This window comes from Myotis nattereri, assembly GCF_964212035.1.
Source record: "Myotis nattereri genome assembly, chromosome: 4".
Lineage (NCBI taxonomy): Eukaryota > Metazoa > Chordata > Mammalia > Chiroptera > Vespertilionidae > Myotis > Myotis nattereri.
The window spans coordinates 63424348-63441440 of NC_138079.1; the positions used below are offsets into that span (position 1 = coordinate 63424348).

The following is a 17093-nucleotide window of genomic DNA, read 5'->3' on the forward strand; positions in this document are numbered from 1 at the left end:
CGTACGGCTAATTACCATGTTTCTCCTTTATTAGATAGGATAGATACTTAGGTACATAAAGTAGAAAGTGGCATTCTTCCCACTATTTTGTCTCACTCTTCAGAGGTAGTTAATGATAAAAGTTTGATGTATATCAGTTTTTACTTTTTTGTTAATCCTTATCTGAGGATTTTTTTTTCATTGATTTTTAGAGAGAGTGGAAAGGAGGCGGGGGGAGAGGAGGAGAGGTGGAGAGAGAGATTGAGAGAGAGAGAGAAAGAGAGACATTGATGTGAGGGAGATACATTGATTAGTTGCCTCCCACATGTGCCTTGACTGGGGCTGGAGATTAAACCTGCAACCCAGGGGTATGCCCTTGACCAGGAATCAAACCTGTGACCTATTGGTGGGTGGGCCAACACTCGCCAGGGCCATTTTTACTTTTAAGTTATATATGTTCAAGAACATGCATGTTTATATTTGTATAATTTTCAAAACATGATCATTTGATATATCTGTTCCGAAATTTGCTTTTCCTACTTATCCACTGACTTCTATTTATCCTCCTGTAATTCTAAAATTTGTTGGATATATTAAAAGACAGAACTAGCAGAGAATAACAGTCAGAAACCAGTGCAATCAAATGTATGGGGATGTCAATCAGCGGTTGTTGGGAACAAGTCAGTGCCAACAGGAGTCCCCAATTTGGTGTGTAGTGAGGAAGGAAACTTTATTTAGTGCCAACAGCTCAATAGAAATCAGTATCACTGTGGCACAGCTCCATAGTGCTATAGCACAGCTGTGAAAAGCACAGCCACTGAGGCTGCCCTGGGGCCAGACCCCTCTTCACGTAGGCAGCTCTGCTCCATGATGGTCTGCTTTGCTCTGCTCCAGTGAGGCATCTTTGGGGAGCCTAGGAAACATAGTCTTCAGTCTTCTGTGGAAAGTGCACTCTGAGCTATAGGGCAGCTGACTTATATAGACAGAATTCCCTGCCCCTGGCCCCTGATTGGTCAGAACAGAGCTGCTCTAATTGGTCAGAGCTGCACAGCTCCAATTGGATGGGGAAAGCCTTAATCCTATTGTTGGAAATAGGACTCCAGGAATCTCTATATAGAAAAGCCTAAGCAACCAGATGACCGGCAGGTAGCTATGACACACACTGAGCACCAGGGGGAAGACACTCAATGCAGGAGCTGCCCCCTGGTGGTCAGCGCATTCCCGTGTTCAGCTGACAGACGGGCGCCAGATGCTGGGCTCACAGTTGGCGAGCGCAGCTGCGGCAGTGTGAGCCTCTCCTGAGGACACTCTCCCTGTGCATCCGAAAGGCGGCGCAGCGGGTCAGGATGAGCAGGAGTGGCGCCGCGCCCAGCTGGGGCTCTGGCTCCTCCCCAACTGCCTGCTGCTTCTCACACTACTTTGTGCTGTGTGGGATTGGTGGTGCGGAGGTCCACTGATCCCCACAGGCCAGGCCAAGGGACCCCCACTAGTGCACAAATCCATGCACTGGGCCTCTAGTTCTTTATAAGCGCTGGCTCAGATGGCAGAGACACAGTGAGGAGGCTTCTCTGTGAGGTGCAGTTTGCTTGAGAGGCCCCTATGTAGAAATGGCTAATAGGCTGTGCTTTTTTTTTTTTTTTTCTTCTTTTTATAATATATTTTATTGATTTTCCACAGAGAGGAAGGGAGAGGGATAGAGAGTTAGAAACATCAATGAGAGAGAAACATCGATCAGCTGCCTCCTGCACACTCCCCACGGGAGACGTGCCCGCAACCAAGGTACATGCCCTTGACCAGAATCGAACCCGGGACCCTTCAGTTCGCAGGCAGACACTCTATCTGCTGAGCCAAACCGGTCAGGGCAATAGGCTGTGCTTTTTAATTTTTAAAAAATTTGATCCTAGTTAGCACCAGGAGCCCTTCTTATTCCTTAGGGTTCATAACAGATAAAGTGTAAAAAGCTCAGGATAAAAAAAACCAAAACAACAACCTGCTAGTTGTTACTAGTTTAATTGCTATCTGTTAGTTTAGAAGTAACTCTTTTTGACTTGTTTAATGTACATGAAATTATAACAGTAAATCATTTTTCATATAATGCATTTTAGAATAGACACATAAGGGATAATTAGAGAACTTTAAGGTTTATTGAGTACACCTATATGCCTGATATGTGAGAAACATGATGATAAAATCATGAATAGGACACTGTCATTACTGAGTGCTCTGATAACAAATTGCAGAGGTAGTGTTGGCTATCTGGAGGAGGTGATATGAGAACAATCTTGAAATACTAGTAAGAATTAGCTAAGCTTTTAAAAAAAAATGACTGGGAGTTAGGAGGGATTGAGTCAGAGTTGGAGACTTTTAGTACAAGCATAGAAAGAGAAAAGTCAGGGGAAGTCAGTTGATTCAATATGTGTGGGGAAAGAAGTAGGGGTGTATATGCCCCATTTACCTGGAAAAGTCTAAGCTTACCCTTGTTTTTCTGGCATAATGAAGAATTGTATCTCTTTCACTCTTAAAAGTATCCCAGTTCTGGATGATTATGTGGCATATTCACCTTAGAAGAGAGAGGAATTATAGGGGGAGCTGATAAATTTTAGGGAATATAGTTTGATCAGTTGGGTGACTAGAAATTATTTGAGGTCAAAGAGTAGGTATAGAATTGTGGGGAAGCACGGAACTTGGTTGGAAAGTCTATAAGGAGGATTCTCTGAAAGGTCGGGGGCCTCTGGGGGGACCTTGCCAAAGGCGGCAGCCCCTGCCTTGACTTTTCCAAACAAGTACAAGCTCCTAAGTGTTTTACTGGAATCTCTGTGCTTAGTCTTTAGACCGGACCTCGTAGAAGCATGTGCTTTCTCAAGGATACTTACCCTGTTGATTGTATCTAAAGGTTAATTTTAGTTCAAGCTGTTGTTACAATAAAAGTCTAAGGAGGCAGGCGAATGGGGCTGCCTGATTCCTATAGCCAAGCAATCCCTTAGCCTCTCTTTCACAGAAACGTGTGTCAGGTAATCCATTCATCCATTGCTCAGGGCCTGCTGGTCAGTCCCAGCTTAGAATCAGTCATGATTCCAGAGAGATGGAATGTAGTAGGTTATGACCTAAAACTAGAATATTAAAATTTACCATTGCAGAGATGGAACAGTTTTAGATTCGGGCCATGTGTAATAGCAGGTGTAGTTGAAATGGAGCTGGATCAAATGGGTCTTTGGAGAAGAGAAAGACTGGAGGTTAAAATCTCCATGGGTGAATATAAGAATTGGTTTAGAGAATAACATTTTGGGACAAGTGGATATTGAGAGGAAGATTTGGAAACAAATAACAGCTAGGTAGGATAGGACTTGGTAAAGCTGAATGATGTAAATTACAACGGAGAATAGATTTTTCAATATGTTTGGAAGAGCGGTGACTTGGAAATAGCACTAAGGAATCAGGATAAAGTTACCACCCATCACACTCCCTTCCCCCGACCTCATGGATATGGGTGGTAGAATGTAGGAAGGTATAGTCGCCACCTGAGAGCACTGTGCTTTGGGGGAGCTGGTTTCAGATAGGTGGAAATAGAGATTAAGGGAAATTTATTTACAAACTAAATAGAATTCTAGAAGAACAATTAAGGAAGAAAACACATTTGTTAGGGTATGATCATAGAGAAAAGATGGGGTGGGAGTGGGGATTAGGCTGTGCCTCTTGGGAAAACAGTGTTACATAAAAACACACACCCAAGAATGAAACTTACTTGACTCCATGTTCTAACTTGGAGTTGTCTGATCTGGGTTCCCTGAGAGGCTGTCTTACTGCAGTGTATAGTTTTAACTTCCTACTGATGGGACCTTGATGGTTGCCATTCTGCTAGTGCTTGCTTTTCATGAACGTATTTGAAAGTACATATATGGATATGGTAATTATTTTGACACTGTTACTCTCTTTAAAGGAAAAAAAAAATTGTTTGACCTTAATTTGAAAATTGAACACTTTTTTAATAATTGATCATATAGAAAGTTTCTTGAATTTAGAACTAGGTTGTATGCATTGTGGTCATATTTAATCTTTTAAACCTTTTATTCCTGTTTTCCTTCAAATTAGCAATGTTTCACAAACATGTTCCTCATTTTTCTAACTGTATATCCTTGCTCATGTTTAAACTTCCACTTGCTCTTCCCCAGTCTCCCTATGAGGGTTCTCTCTCTAAGCCTTCGTTAGTAATGACTACTTTTAATAAGTCTCCCCAAAGTCAGACATATTAAATATGTTAACTCATCTGACCTTTATGACAACCTTGCAAAGTAGGTATTACTATTCCCATTTTGAAGATAAGAAAACTGAGCTTCCAGGAGTTAATTAACATGCATTGAGTCCTCTACTCAGCTTTGCTCTTTCTTTTCTCTGTGTCTCTGTAACACTTTGTACCTTATGCTTTTATGTCTCTGAGCCTCTCCCTGATGGCCATTAGAAATGTTATGCATACTTTCTCTATTTTCCCTCTGAACCTGTAACGAATTTGTATTTGTGAACCTTTGAGTTATATGACATTGGTTTCCAGGTTTGTCACCCCTAATAGGTTGTTAGCTTCTTGAGACTAGGGTCTGATATCTTATTCATCTTGGTATTGTTGGCACTCAGAAATATGCTTGCCAAATAGTTGCTCAGTACAAGTTGCTGAATGAATTTGGAATGAATTGTGTCATCATTACCTATGCATCATCATTACTTGTCTAGTTAGTCTTCATACACTGTAAATTGCTTGAAGGCAGTAATCAAGATTTTATCTATAATAATAAAAGGGTAATATGCTAATTAGACCAGGGTAATTAGACCAGACATCCTTCCAGACATCATTCCAGACGTCCTTCTGGACGAAGCCGGGGCCAGAAGGAAGCCTGGGTTCTGGGTTCCTCCTACCTGCGGCCGGAGGGAAGCCAGCCCAGGTCCCAGGTACCAGAGGGAAGCCGGTGCTGACAGCCAGGCGAAGGAAGGCCTGCTCTTTCACGAGCCTCTAGTTTGTGCATCGGGCCTCTAGTTTATCTATAAATGCCTAACATTATCTCTCCCATGGTTACTCAGTAAGTAGCTGTTGATTTATATTAATACCTTAAAGCAAAGAAAAAAATTGTTAATAATTCTCTCCTTAAATAATTTTAAATATCAGTACTTTCAAATACACTTTTAAAATGAAAAAAAGTTTATTTAAAAGCACACATGTTGTTCATTTGCTTATAGACTTGCAGTTAGTATTCTCTTGCAGTGGGACATTGTCATTCATTAATGCTGTCCCAATAGGTTGCCCAGTCCAGTGCTTTTTGCGTTGTATTTAATTTCTTTTTAAGGTAAGCTAGGAGCAACATTTTCAAGTAAAGACAACATCGGAGGAGTTTTAAATACTGTATCTGTAAGGGGCCAAGGTCACCATATATTAACTTAATTAATGATGATGTCTTCAGAATTAAGCGTGGTGACTGTTAACTTTTGCCTGTTTAGCTGCTTCTGAAACAGCACCTCACTTTATTTTCATATGTGGTCAGGTTTTATGGTTTGTAACTGTGGTTATTACTTGCATGTTCTGGGGAGGCTTTTGACTTTGTTTTTGTCTTGCTGCAAGCAGCTTGATATTTTGTTCAAATAGAGTCACTATTTCTGACTTCTGTCAGTATTAAAGCTTATAAAAGATAAGAAATACCATTAGATAATTATTTTTGTACTTTAACTGGTTAATAATTTTATAGTCTTTATCAATGAACAAACATATTTTGATAAAGTAACTCAAACCACAAAGTCATTTTGATAGGTTTTATTAGTCAAGGTTTATAGATTCAAACTGAAAAAAAGAAAAAAGAAATAAGTTCTATTTAATTTCCTACTTGCTTATGAGAATATCTGGTGGAGAATGAGAGATTTCCTGTTTCTATTACATAGTTTTTATTTATGTATTTGCTATTTTTTTTAAATTTAGCATATCTTTAATTGTATGTTTTTTCAATATTAAAATAAAGGAAGTAATTAAAATCTTTCTTATAAGACATTATCTGAATTAAAATAAATTAGCCTTACTTTAAAAAGAATATTCAATACATAGTAAACTTTATGTATGTTATATAAAATTAATATTTCCATCTGTGTAATTGAAGAATATAAAAGTTGCCAGTTGTTGAGCCAAAAGTTGAAAGACAGGAGGTACTTATAACAAATACTTGCATATACCCTTATACTTACAAGAAATACCATGGGAATTCTATTATCCAACCAATGAAACTAATGTGTTTTATATTTTGCTATTTAATAACTTCCATTTTTGTTTTAGAAGAATGTATTTGTAGATCTATTTTATACAAAATGAACTTTTAATTTTGAGAATATAGAAATTTTTAATGGTTCTTTTAAAATTTTAAATAATTATTTATGGTGAATTGAAAACTCAACATAACTCACTTGATCCTAAAAACAAAACTGAATGATATTAAATAAGATAGCTTTAAATAAATCTAAATAGTCAGTTGTTTATAAGGATTTTCACTATTTTCACCTTTTTTAAAAAAATACATTTTATTGATTTTTTACAGAGAGGAAGGGAGAGAGATAGAGAGTTAGAAACATTGATGAGAGAGAAATATTGATCAGCTGCCTCCTGCACACTCCCTACTGGGTATGTGCCTGCAATCAAGGTACATGCCCTTGACCAGAATCGAACCTGGGACCCTTGAGTCCACAGGCCAATGCTCTATCCACTGAGCCAAACCGGTTAGGGCTATTTTCACCTTTTTAAAAATAATGTTTTTATTGATTTTAGAGAGAGGAAGGGAGAGGGATAGAGAGATAGAAACATTGATTGGCTGCCTCCTGCACATGCCCTGACTGGGAATCCAACCAGTGACCTCTTGGTTCATGGGTCAATGCTCAATGCCTAAGCCACACTGGCTGGGCTACTTTCACCTTTTAATGATGCTATTTAAAAATAGACATCTTTGCTAATAGCACTAGTACATTTATGTATAATACTCTGTTTCTGCCTGATTTGTACTTGCTATCCCCTAAATTTTTCCCGGTTTTTGGTATGACAGGTGATTTTCAATCGAATCCTAGGTATTTTATTTATTACTAGAGGCCCGGTGCATGAATTCGTTCATGGTGGGGGTCTGGCCAGCCTCCCTCAATGAGGGGGGGGGGGTGGGCGATTGGGGGCAGGGCCGGCTGGGGGGAGGGGCTGCAGGCAGTTGGCTGACTGGCCCTGCCCCCTGGTCGAACTTCCGGTTGAACTCCCAGTCGAGGGGATAATTTGCATATTAGCCTTTTATTATATAGGATGTTAGGATTCTCTGAGTCCTATTTAAGTATTTTATTTTGATAGGCAGTCTGTTTAGATTTAGCTTACAGGTCCTGGCCTATTTCTGTGGGCTGTGCTTCTAAGAACAGTTTAAATTTTAATCTTTCTGCTGTTATTTTGGTTGGCTTATTTATCTGTTACCACTATGGCTCACAGTGCTGCTTGAGCAAGCAGATGATGTTTTTCTCAGGCTAAGCTATTAGATGTCTATTCGTAGGGAAGAGATGAGATAGGATTTCATTACCATACCGCCTAGCTGTTCTGATGTCTATGGGCAGGAGAGGAGAGTCTTGGGCCATGGAGAACAAGGAGCTTCCTGGACTGCTCCTCTTATTAAAGCTGGGTCTCTCTTGCTAGTTATTCTTGCCTGCTCTGATGTCTCTGGGTAGAGAAGGAGATCCTTGGACCTGTGGGCACAAAGAAGCTTCATGATCTGGCTGCTTGCTGTAGCTGGGTCTCTCTAGCTGGTTCTTCCTGCCTAGTTCAATTTCTTTTGGAGGAAAAGGGAATTCTCAGGACTAGCAGGGAAGGAGAGTACTTCCCCTGGCAGGATAGTTACAAGTTTGTTTTTTTTTCCTTTTCTTTTTTATTTGTTTTATTATTTCAAACACTACTGAAATAGTCTGATAAATGTCATTTAACATCTATGGCGAAATCATTTGTGGATACTATTCTCTTAAAGTATTTATAAGCTCTACCAATTAAAGAGTTAGATATAGTCTTAATTTATTATGGAGTTATTTTTTAAAATTACTATTTATTGTACTTTAAAGTACATATTAAATTATTTTCTACTCACCCTGACCTAGAATATTAGTGTATGTAAATAAGTACCTAGGATGGGCTGGAGTGTTTCTCAGATACCTTCCAAATTCTGTTTCCATTTTATACTTCTGAGCTCCCTTTGAATTTCTGATAACAGAAGAAAAATATATTGTCAAAGCTTAGACCAAAGCTAGATGTAATTAGAAGTAGAAGTGATATTTATCCCAAGTGCTGAATGAATAAAATTAACTACAATCTCAGATATGATTTTTAAAAAAGTAAGCTGTTTCACCTTTGTTTAGTCTCAAATAATGTTCCATATTTTTTCATTGAAAACATTGAATGAGAAAGAGTATATATTCAGTGACACTTAGTTGAGCTGTAGGTAAAATAACAGAAAAATGTTCCTTGTAAATTTTTGTGCCCCATAAAGATACAGTATATCAAAATAAAATATTCAAAACTACTATATACAAAGTGAAAAAATCTGGAATTATCCTATTCTATATTAAGTGAATAAGTCGGTTACTTTACATTGACTTATTTATGTTAAGGTTCATTTAGTATCCTGGTTGCTACTTTGGAAACTTTGATGGAGTGCAGTTTTCCACTACTTTCCCCCTCTCATACTTGTTTGCTAGATCATAAAACTGGACAGTTTTCAGTTGGGGGGAAATTGTAAATTGTTCTCTATTTGGACAACCCACATTTTTACCATCTTTTTAGATGATATCACTGAGGTTAGAGAGATAAACGGCTTCTCATTTTTTCTGTATAGCTTAGAGGATCTCAGCTGAATTAACAAGAAATTGACTTCTGGTATGGATGAGCCAGAACTAAATATAAAGGTGTGTTTCTTCATTATTTCTATCTGGCCCTGAAAGATTCATTGCCTGAAATTCTAGGAGTCTGGAGAGCAAAATATATTCTGTTATAGTTTTTAGAATTTATAGCAAACAAGCAGAATATTTTGGGGAAATTTCTGATAACTGAATTTCAGATGATTGTGTTAAGCTGTAGTGACTTTCTATAACTTATTTTTATTTTTTTTAAAAGCATTTATAACTTTTTAAAAATATATTTTTTTATTGATTTCAGAGAGAGGAAGGGAGAGGGAGAGAGAGAAACATAAATGATGAGAGAGGATCATTGACTGGCTGCCTCCTGCACGCTCCCAACTGGGGATTGAGCCCACAACCCGGGCATGTGCCCTTGACCGGAATTGAACCCGGGACCCTTCAGTCTGCAGGCCAACGCTCTAGCCACTGAGCAAACCCCGCTAGAGCTACAATTTATTGACATATAGGTCACATGCTGAAAAATTTGCCCATGCAAACTGTACAATTCAATGATTTTTTAATTAGTTCAAAGAGTTGTGCAACCATCATCACATTCAATTTTAGAAAATTTTTATCCCTCAAAATGAAATGCAGTATCAATTAGCAGTTACTCCTCACTTCTTCCCAAGTTTGTCAGCCTTCGGCAACCACTACTCTATTTTCTGTCTCTAAACTTTGGGCATTTCACATCATAGAGTATGTGAGTCTTTTGATTCTTACTTTTTTACTTAGCATAATGTTTACAAGGTTTATTTATGTTGTAGCTTGTATCTATAGTTCATTTTTTTCATTGTCAAATAATATTTCATTTGTATGGATATCGTGTTTTATTTATGTATTAATCAATTGATGGACATTGAGATTACTCCACTTTGTGGCTGTTATGAATAATTCTGCTTGAACATTCTGTACAAGTGTTTGTATGGACATATATTTTCATTTCTTCTGGGTTTATACTGAACAGAGGAATATAATAACTCTATGTTTAACTTTTGAGAAACTGCTCATTTTACATTTCCATCAGCAGTGTAGGAGGGCTCTAATTTCTTCACAGTGTCCAATGCTTGATATTATCTGTCTTTTTGATTATGGACATACTGGCGGTGTGAAGTGGAATCTCACTGTGATTTTGATTTGTATTTTCCTAATGACTAATGATATTGAACATATTTTCATGTGTGTGTTGGACATTTGTAAATCTTTTTGGAGAAATCTTTTTTCAGATCTTTTGTTCATTTTAATTGGTTTGTCTTTTTATTATTGAGTTATAAGAATTCTTTATACATTCCTGATAGAAGCTCCATGTCAGAGAGGATTAGCAAATATTTCCTACTGTTTTGTGGGTTGTCTTTTCCCTTTATTGATGGTGGTGGCTTTTAAAGTAGAGACGTTTTTTAATTTTAATGAAGTACAATTTATGTATTTTTGTTTTGTTGCTTGTGCTTTTGGTGTTATATCTAAGAAACCATTGCCTAAGCCAGTGATGGCGAACCTATAACATGTGTGTCAGAGGTGACACGTGAACTCACGTTTTTGGTTGATTTTTCTTTGTTAAATGGCATTTAAATATATAAAATAAATATCAAAAATATAAGTCTTTGTTTTACTATGGTTGCAAATATCAAAAAATTTCTAGATGTGACACGGCACCAGAGGTAAGTTAGGGTTTCTCAAAATGCTGACACGCCGAGCCCAAAAGGTTCACCATCACTGGCCTAAGCCAAAGTCATGAAGATTTACTTTGTTTTCTTCTGAGAGTTTTATAGATTTAGCTCTGATATTTAGAGCTACATCCCTGTAAAGTTTATTTTTTGTTTATATTCTAAGGAAGGAATCGTGCTTCATTCTCTTACGTGTATCCCAGCAGCATCATTAGTTGAAGAGACCTTTCTACCTATTGAGTAGACTTGGCACCCTTATAGATAATAATTTAACCTTAAATGTGAGTATTTAAATCTGGAACCTCTGTTCTACTTCACTGATGTCTATGTCTACCATATGTCAGTACCACATTATCTTTATTGCTGTAGCTTTTCAGTAGGTCTTGAAATCAGGAAGTGTGAATACTCTAACTTTGTTCTTCTTTTTCATTATTTTTTGTTAATTTTTGGTTATCCTGGCTTCCTTGAATTTCTATGTAAATTTTGGCTTGTCAGTTTCTGCAAAAAAAGAAGCTAGCTTAGATGTCAATATGTATTGAGTTAAATCTGTAGATCAAATTGGTAAGTATTGCCTTCTTAACAATGTTAAGTCTTTAGGATCCAAGGATATGAATCTTTCCATTTATTTAGGTCTTCTTTAATTTATTTTAACAATGTTTTTTAGTTTTAAGAATACAATTTTTGCATTTATTTTGTAATATTTATTCCTAAATTTTATGGCACTGACTAGAACCTCCAGTCCAGTGTTGAATAGAAGTGGTGAGGGTGGACATCCTCATCTTGTTCCTAATCTTTAGTGTGAAAGCATTCAGTTGTAGTGATTTCTTTTTTAACCCTAAAATGAGCCCTAAAAAAGTTAAAAATAACTTTGTTTTGAAGACAAACTTTCTTTTGATTTAAGATTTTTTCTTCTGTTTACATACACAGATATGCACTGATTAGAAGGCTTGCTTGTGCAGTGTGGAGGAGAAGACAGTGCCTTACAAAAATGGGGTTTGGGAGTGACCTGAAGAATTCACATGAAGCTGTGTTAAAATTGCAAGACTGGGAATTACGCTTACTGGAAACAGTGAAGAAATTTATGGCCCTGAGGATAAAAAGTGATAAAGAATATGCATCTACTTTACAGAACCTTTGTAATCAAGTTGATAAAGAAAGCACTATTCAAGTGAATTATGTCAGCAATGTTTCTAAGGTGAGAGGAATAATTTCATCATTTGTTATGTATAGCATCATAATTGTGCTTAAGGCAAATAAGTCATACTACATATGGATAAATCCCACGATACATTATTGTTATTATTAACATTGCAGTAAGTAGTTGATTATCTTTTGAGTTCTTTAAATAATAAAAACACAAGTCTTTATGTTTACCCAATGAGTTACAATGTACAGTACCCTTATTTCTTGGTGTATATCTAGATTTCTATCTGGTATAATTTTCCTTCTTAAAGGACTGCCATTAACATTTTTATAATGGAATTCTGATAATTCATTTTTTTTGAGGTTTTGTAAGTATGAAAATGTTTATATTGTCTTCATTTTTGAAAAATATTTTTGCTGTTTATTTTTTCTCTCAATACTTCAAAAATACCACTATAGTATTTCCTTGCATTGTTGCTGATGAAATATTTGTTATTTTCCCCCCTCTGGCTATGCTTAAAATTTTTTCTTTATTGCTGATTCCATTTATTTATTTATTCTCACTCGAGGATATTTTTCCATTTATTTTTATAGAGTGGAAGAGACGGGAAGAGAAGTGAGAGAGAAACATTGATTGGTTGCCTTCCTCACATGCCCGACCAGGGCGGGGGATTGGGATTGAATTTGCTCTTGATGGGAATTGAAACCTGAGTACTACGTGGGCTAACTCTCTATCCCAGCGGTTCTCAACCTGTGGGTCGCGACCCTTTTGGGGGTCCAACGACCCTTTTACAGGGGTTGCTTAAGACCATCGGAAAACACATATATAATTACATATTGTTTTTGTGATTAGTCACTATGCTTTAATTATGTTCAATTTGTAACAATGAAAATACATCCTGCATATCAGATATTTACATTACGATTCATAACAGTAGCAAAATTACAGTTGTGAAGTAGCAACGAAAATAATTTTATGCTTGGGGGTCACCACAACATGAGGAACTGTATTAAAGGGTCGCGGCATTAGGAAGGTTGAGAACCACTGCTCTATCCACTGAACCAAACTGGCTAGGGCTCTTTATCACTGGTTTTAATCCATCTGTTAGGTGCCTTTGCATAGTTTTCTTCATGCTTCTTCTGCCAGGGGTTTGTTGACATTCTTATATCTGGGTTTAGAGTTTTAATTAACTTTGGAAAAATGTCAGCCATTATATAAAAACAATATTTTTTAGTCCTCTCTCATCCCTCTTACCTGCTTTGGGGAGTCTGATTACATATACACTGAGTGACCAGATTATTATGACCACCTGACATGTGAAGGCAAATTAGCTATAATTTCGTGCTGAAGTTGCTAGAGGGCCAGACCATTATAAATAGGGAAGCAGGTTGTTTACCACGAGAGTAAAAGTGATTTTTTCTGAAGATATGGGTAAACAACGCGATTTAACAGCCTTTGAACGTGGGATGATTGTTGGCGCTCAAAGCCACGGAGCGAGTATCTGCAAAACAGCCGAAGGCCTGTTTGAACACCTTTGCTGTCTGCAGTTACCAAGATAAAACGTCTTCAATTCGCACAGAAACACAAGGATTGGACAGTCGAGCATTGGAAAAAAGTCATGTGGTCCGATGAATCACGTTTCCAGTTGCATCATGCAGATGGCAGAGTGAGAATTTGGTGGAAACGGCATGAAAGCGTGCACCCCACATGCATGAGTACAACCCTTCAAGCTGGTGGGGTCAGTGTTATGGTTTGGGGCATGTTTTCCTGGCATGATCTGGGCCCTTGAATTCATGTGGAACAACATCTGAATAGCACAACATACCTAAGTATTGTTGTTGATCAAGTTCATCCTATCACGTTAATGGCATATCCCAATGGAGATGGCTTTTTCCAACAAGACAATGCGCCATGCCAGGGTGCTCGTATTGTGCAGGACTGGTTTCAAGAACATGAGGGAGACTTTACCTTGCTTATGTGGCCCCCACAATCACCAGATCTCAATCCAATTGAGCATTTGTGGGACGAAGTTAAAAGAGCCATCAGGCAACTGGCTCCACAACCATCAAATCTCACAGAACTGGACAGTGCTATTCATCAGGCATGGTGTCAGATTCCTCTCATCACCTTTCAACATCTCGTGGAGTCAATGCCAAGAAGAATCACCGCAGTATTGAAGGCAAAAGGTGGCCCAACGAAGTACTGATGGGGTGGTCATAATAATCTGGCCACTCAGTGTATATGTGGCTGCTTGAAGTTATCCCATAGTTTATTGATACTCTATTTTTCTGTCTTTGTGTTTCATTGTAGTTAGTTTCTATTATTATGTCTTCCATTTCTCTAATCTTATTTTTATGCAATGTCAGATCCCATGTATTTTTAAATAACTGTTAATTACATCCCATGTATTTTTCATGTCAGACATTGTTCATTTCTGGTGCCCTTTAATAATCCTATCAGAGACATGAACTCTGACCATTTCCCAGACCACTCCTCTTCCAGCAGTGCTACTTCCTCCCTCCTTCTTCTTTCTCTGACAATCTCACTTTGTGTCTCACCTTTATTTTGGGATGTGGTTAAGTTACTTGGAGACAGTTTGATCTGTTTGGTTCTTGCCTATTTGTGCCATTAAACCCAGCCTTTTTAACCCATACCTGTATTGTAGGTTAAGGAATTAGAGGGAAGGAAACAGGAACTGAGTAGTTGAGCCATTTCCATATTGAAATGAGTAAATCTTAAAAAAAAAATGATTTATCTGTTATAGTTCAACTAGGGGCCCAGTGCACAAATTCGTGCACTTTGAGGGGGACTGTGGGCCCTGAGTCTGCGGTAGGCACAGGGGAGGGCCTTGGCCCATACTCTGTGCTCCCGCCTGGCCCTTCATGCCGCAGCCCAGTCTCCTGTCTGCCGGCAGCCCTGCTCCCGCCGCCGCCATTCCCAGGTGCTGATGGGGCTGGCCCTGCTCTCACCTGCTGATGGTGCAGAGCGTGGAGTGATTGGGGCTGGTGCCAGTAGCAGGTGCAAATGGTGGCTGCTGCCCCGATCACCCGGCTCAGGAGCAGGGGGAGGTGGAGAAGCCCTCAGGGGCGATCAGGGCCAGCAGCCACCGCTCACAACTGCTGATGGCAGCGGGTGAGAGCAGGACCGGTGCTGGCAGGAGGTGCGAGTGCTGGGCAATACTGTGGCATGTGGGAGCAAAGAATTTTCAGTAACCACCAGAGGCTCGCCCTGATGACAGCGACTGGCGCCCTGCCTTGGTCTGGTGCCCCCACCATCCCACTGCTGCTGACGCCCACCAGGTTCCCCTCTCTGCTGCCTGCTGCTGATGCTCGCCATGTTCTGCGTACATCCCCTGGTGGTCAGCACACCTCATAGCGACCAGTTGTTTGGTTGTTTCGCTGTTTGGGCTATTTGCATATTAGCCTTTCCTTATATAGGATTAGAATCTTTTTATATCCTTCATGTCTCTACTTAATATGCTTATTCTTTAGTTTCTTGAACATGTGGAATACATGTAACTGCTTTATTGTCCTTGTCTTCTAACATCTGTGTTATTTCTGGGTTAGTTTTGATTGACTGATTTTTCTCCTCATTTTGGGTTGTATTTTTCTGCATGGTAATTTTTGATTTGATGCCAGGTAGTGTGAATTTTACCTTTTTAGGTACTAAATAGTTTTGTATTTCTTTAAATGTTCTTGAGCTTTATTTTGGGATATGGTTAAGTTACTTGGAGACAGTTTGATCTGTTTGGTTCTTGCCTTTGCATTTGTTAGGTGGCACCAGAGTTACATGTGATCTAGGGTGAATTTTATCTGATCTAGTGAGGAAGGTCATGCTCACTGCTCATAGGATGCTCTCCAAATTACTAAGTTTTACACTCTGGCTGTTGGGACCTGGAATGATTCTGTGGCTCTGTGTGAGCTCTGGACAGTGTTTCCTGTAATCCTTATGGGAGAGTTATTTCCTTGGCATAGTTTCCTCCCTTAGCTACATAATCAAGGGGGAGTCTTTTGCATTCTCCTGAGATTTTTCTTTGTGCAGCTTTCTTCTCTCTAGTACTCTATCCTTGTCTCTTCTCTAGGATTCTGACTACCTCGATGTCTCTGTGCTCTGAACTTAGACCCTTTAACTCACAGCGATTCATGAGTTCTGCTTGGCTCTTTCTCCCTTGGCTGAGGCCTGAAAATTTTCTCAATTTGGTAACCTGGGTTCACTGTTCTTCATTGCCTAGTATCCAGCGGCTTGCGTACTGTGTATCAAATATACTTTGTTCAGTTTTTAGTTGTTTTAGGCAGGAAGATAAAGCTGTTGCTGTTTCTCTGTCTTGACTGGAAGCAGAGACTTGCGACTAGTGATTTTTATGTCTTTATTTAACAAAATTAAAATGTATAACTGAGTTTCAAGAATAGAACAAAAATTCTCCTGTGCCCTCCAGTCTATTCATTAATTGTTAACATTTTGCCAAATTTGCTCTGTGTTTCCCTTTCTCAATGTAATTGTGTAAGTGTGTGTGTGCGTGTGTGTGTGTGTGTGTATAAATTTGAATGATTTGCAAGTTAGTTGAACCATCATGCTGACACCTACTTTGACAAGCAAGCATCAGGTCTTTTTAAGGTAAAGTGCCAGATTTATTGTAGTGCTTATGTATTTCTTAAATCTGTGCAAAGTTTTTATTAATTTCTCGTCTTTTTTCCATTATGTCCCTGATGAGCTTTTTGAGTATTGTATCTGTAACACCGTTTTCCCATACACTCTGTGATTTTTACTGTGTAATTTTGCACAGCCTAGTGATTATTAGGGATACAAATCTTCCATTACAGCAAAACTTGTACATTAGAATTACTTGGGAAACTTTGAAATACTGATATCTAGACCACTTCCAAAACTTATTAAATCAGAATCTCTGGTTGTGGGGTTCAAGAAATGGTATTTTTTAAAAGCTCCCAGTTGATTCTTATTGCAGACAGAGTTGTGAACCACTGGACTAAGGAAACTAGAAAATGCAGACACACAGGCTCTTCTGAATGGGAAGTACCTCAGGTTTCCTTTGCACCTTATAATTTAGTCTTTGAAAACCTCAGTTTTAGGGAAACTTAATAACGACTTGTCTTCTGGAGTTCTCTATCTGGTAAGAAGTCAGAGATTCCAAAACCTTCTTCTTATGTAATACGCAAACTCTGCATTAAAACTTTTGTTTCAGAGACCCATTTATTTTGAGTTATTGTGTGGTATAGAAAGATACATTCTTCATGGCAATTTTATGTTTAAAAGTATTTAAACAAGAAGAAAGAAAGTGAGTAGTTGCAAGATACAGTCTGCAGAGAAAAGCTATTTATGACAATTGTTATTTAGGAATTTTTCAAGCTTGAGTCATCTTGTTGATT

At 38.4% G+C, this 17093-nt stretch overlaps 1 protein-coding gene across 1 annotated transcript in view; it reads left to right on the plus strand.

The window, feature by feature from the left end:
- Positions 1 to 17093, plus strand: part of FER (FER tyrosine kinase) — a 295282-nt gene that overhangs the window by 22165 nt on the left and 256024 nt on the right. The window contains exon 2 of the mRNA XM_081090052.1: positions 11493 to 11760. Within this exon, the coding sequence (XP_080946178.1) occupies positions 11554 to 11760 (207 nt within the window). The 5' untranslated portion in view covers positions 11493 to 11553. The remainder of the gene's footprint in view (positions 1 to 11492; positions 11761 to 17093) is intronic.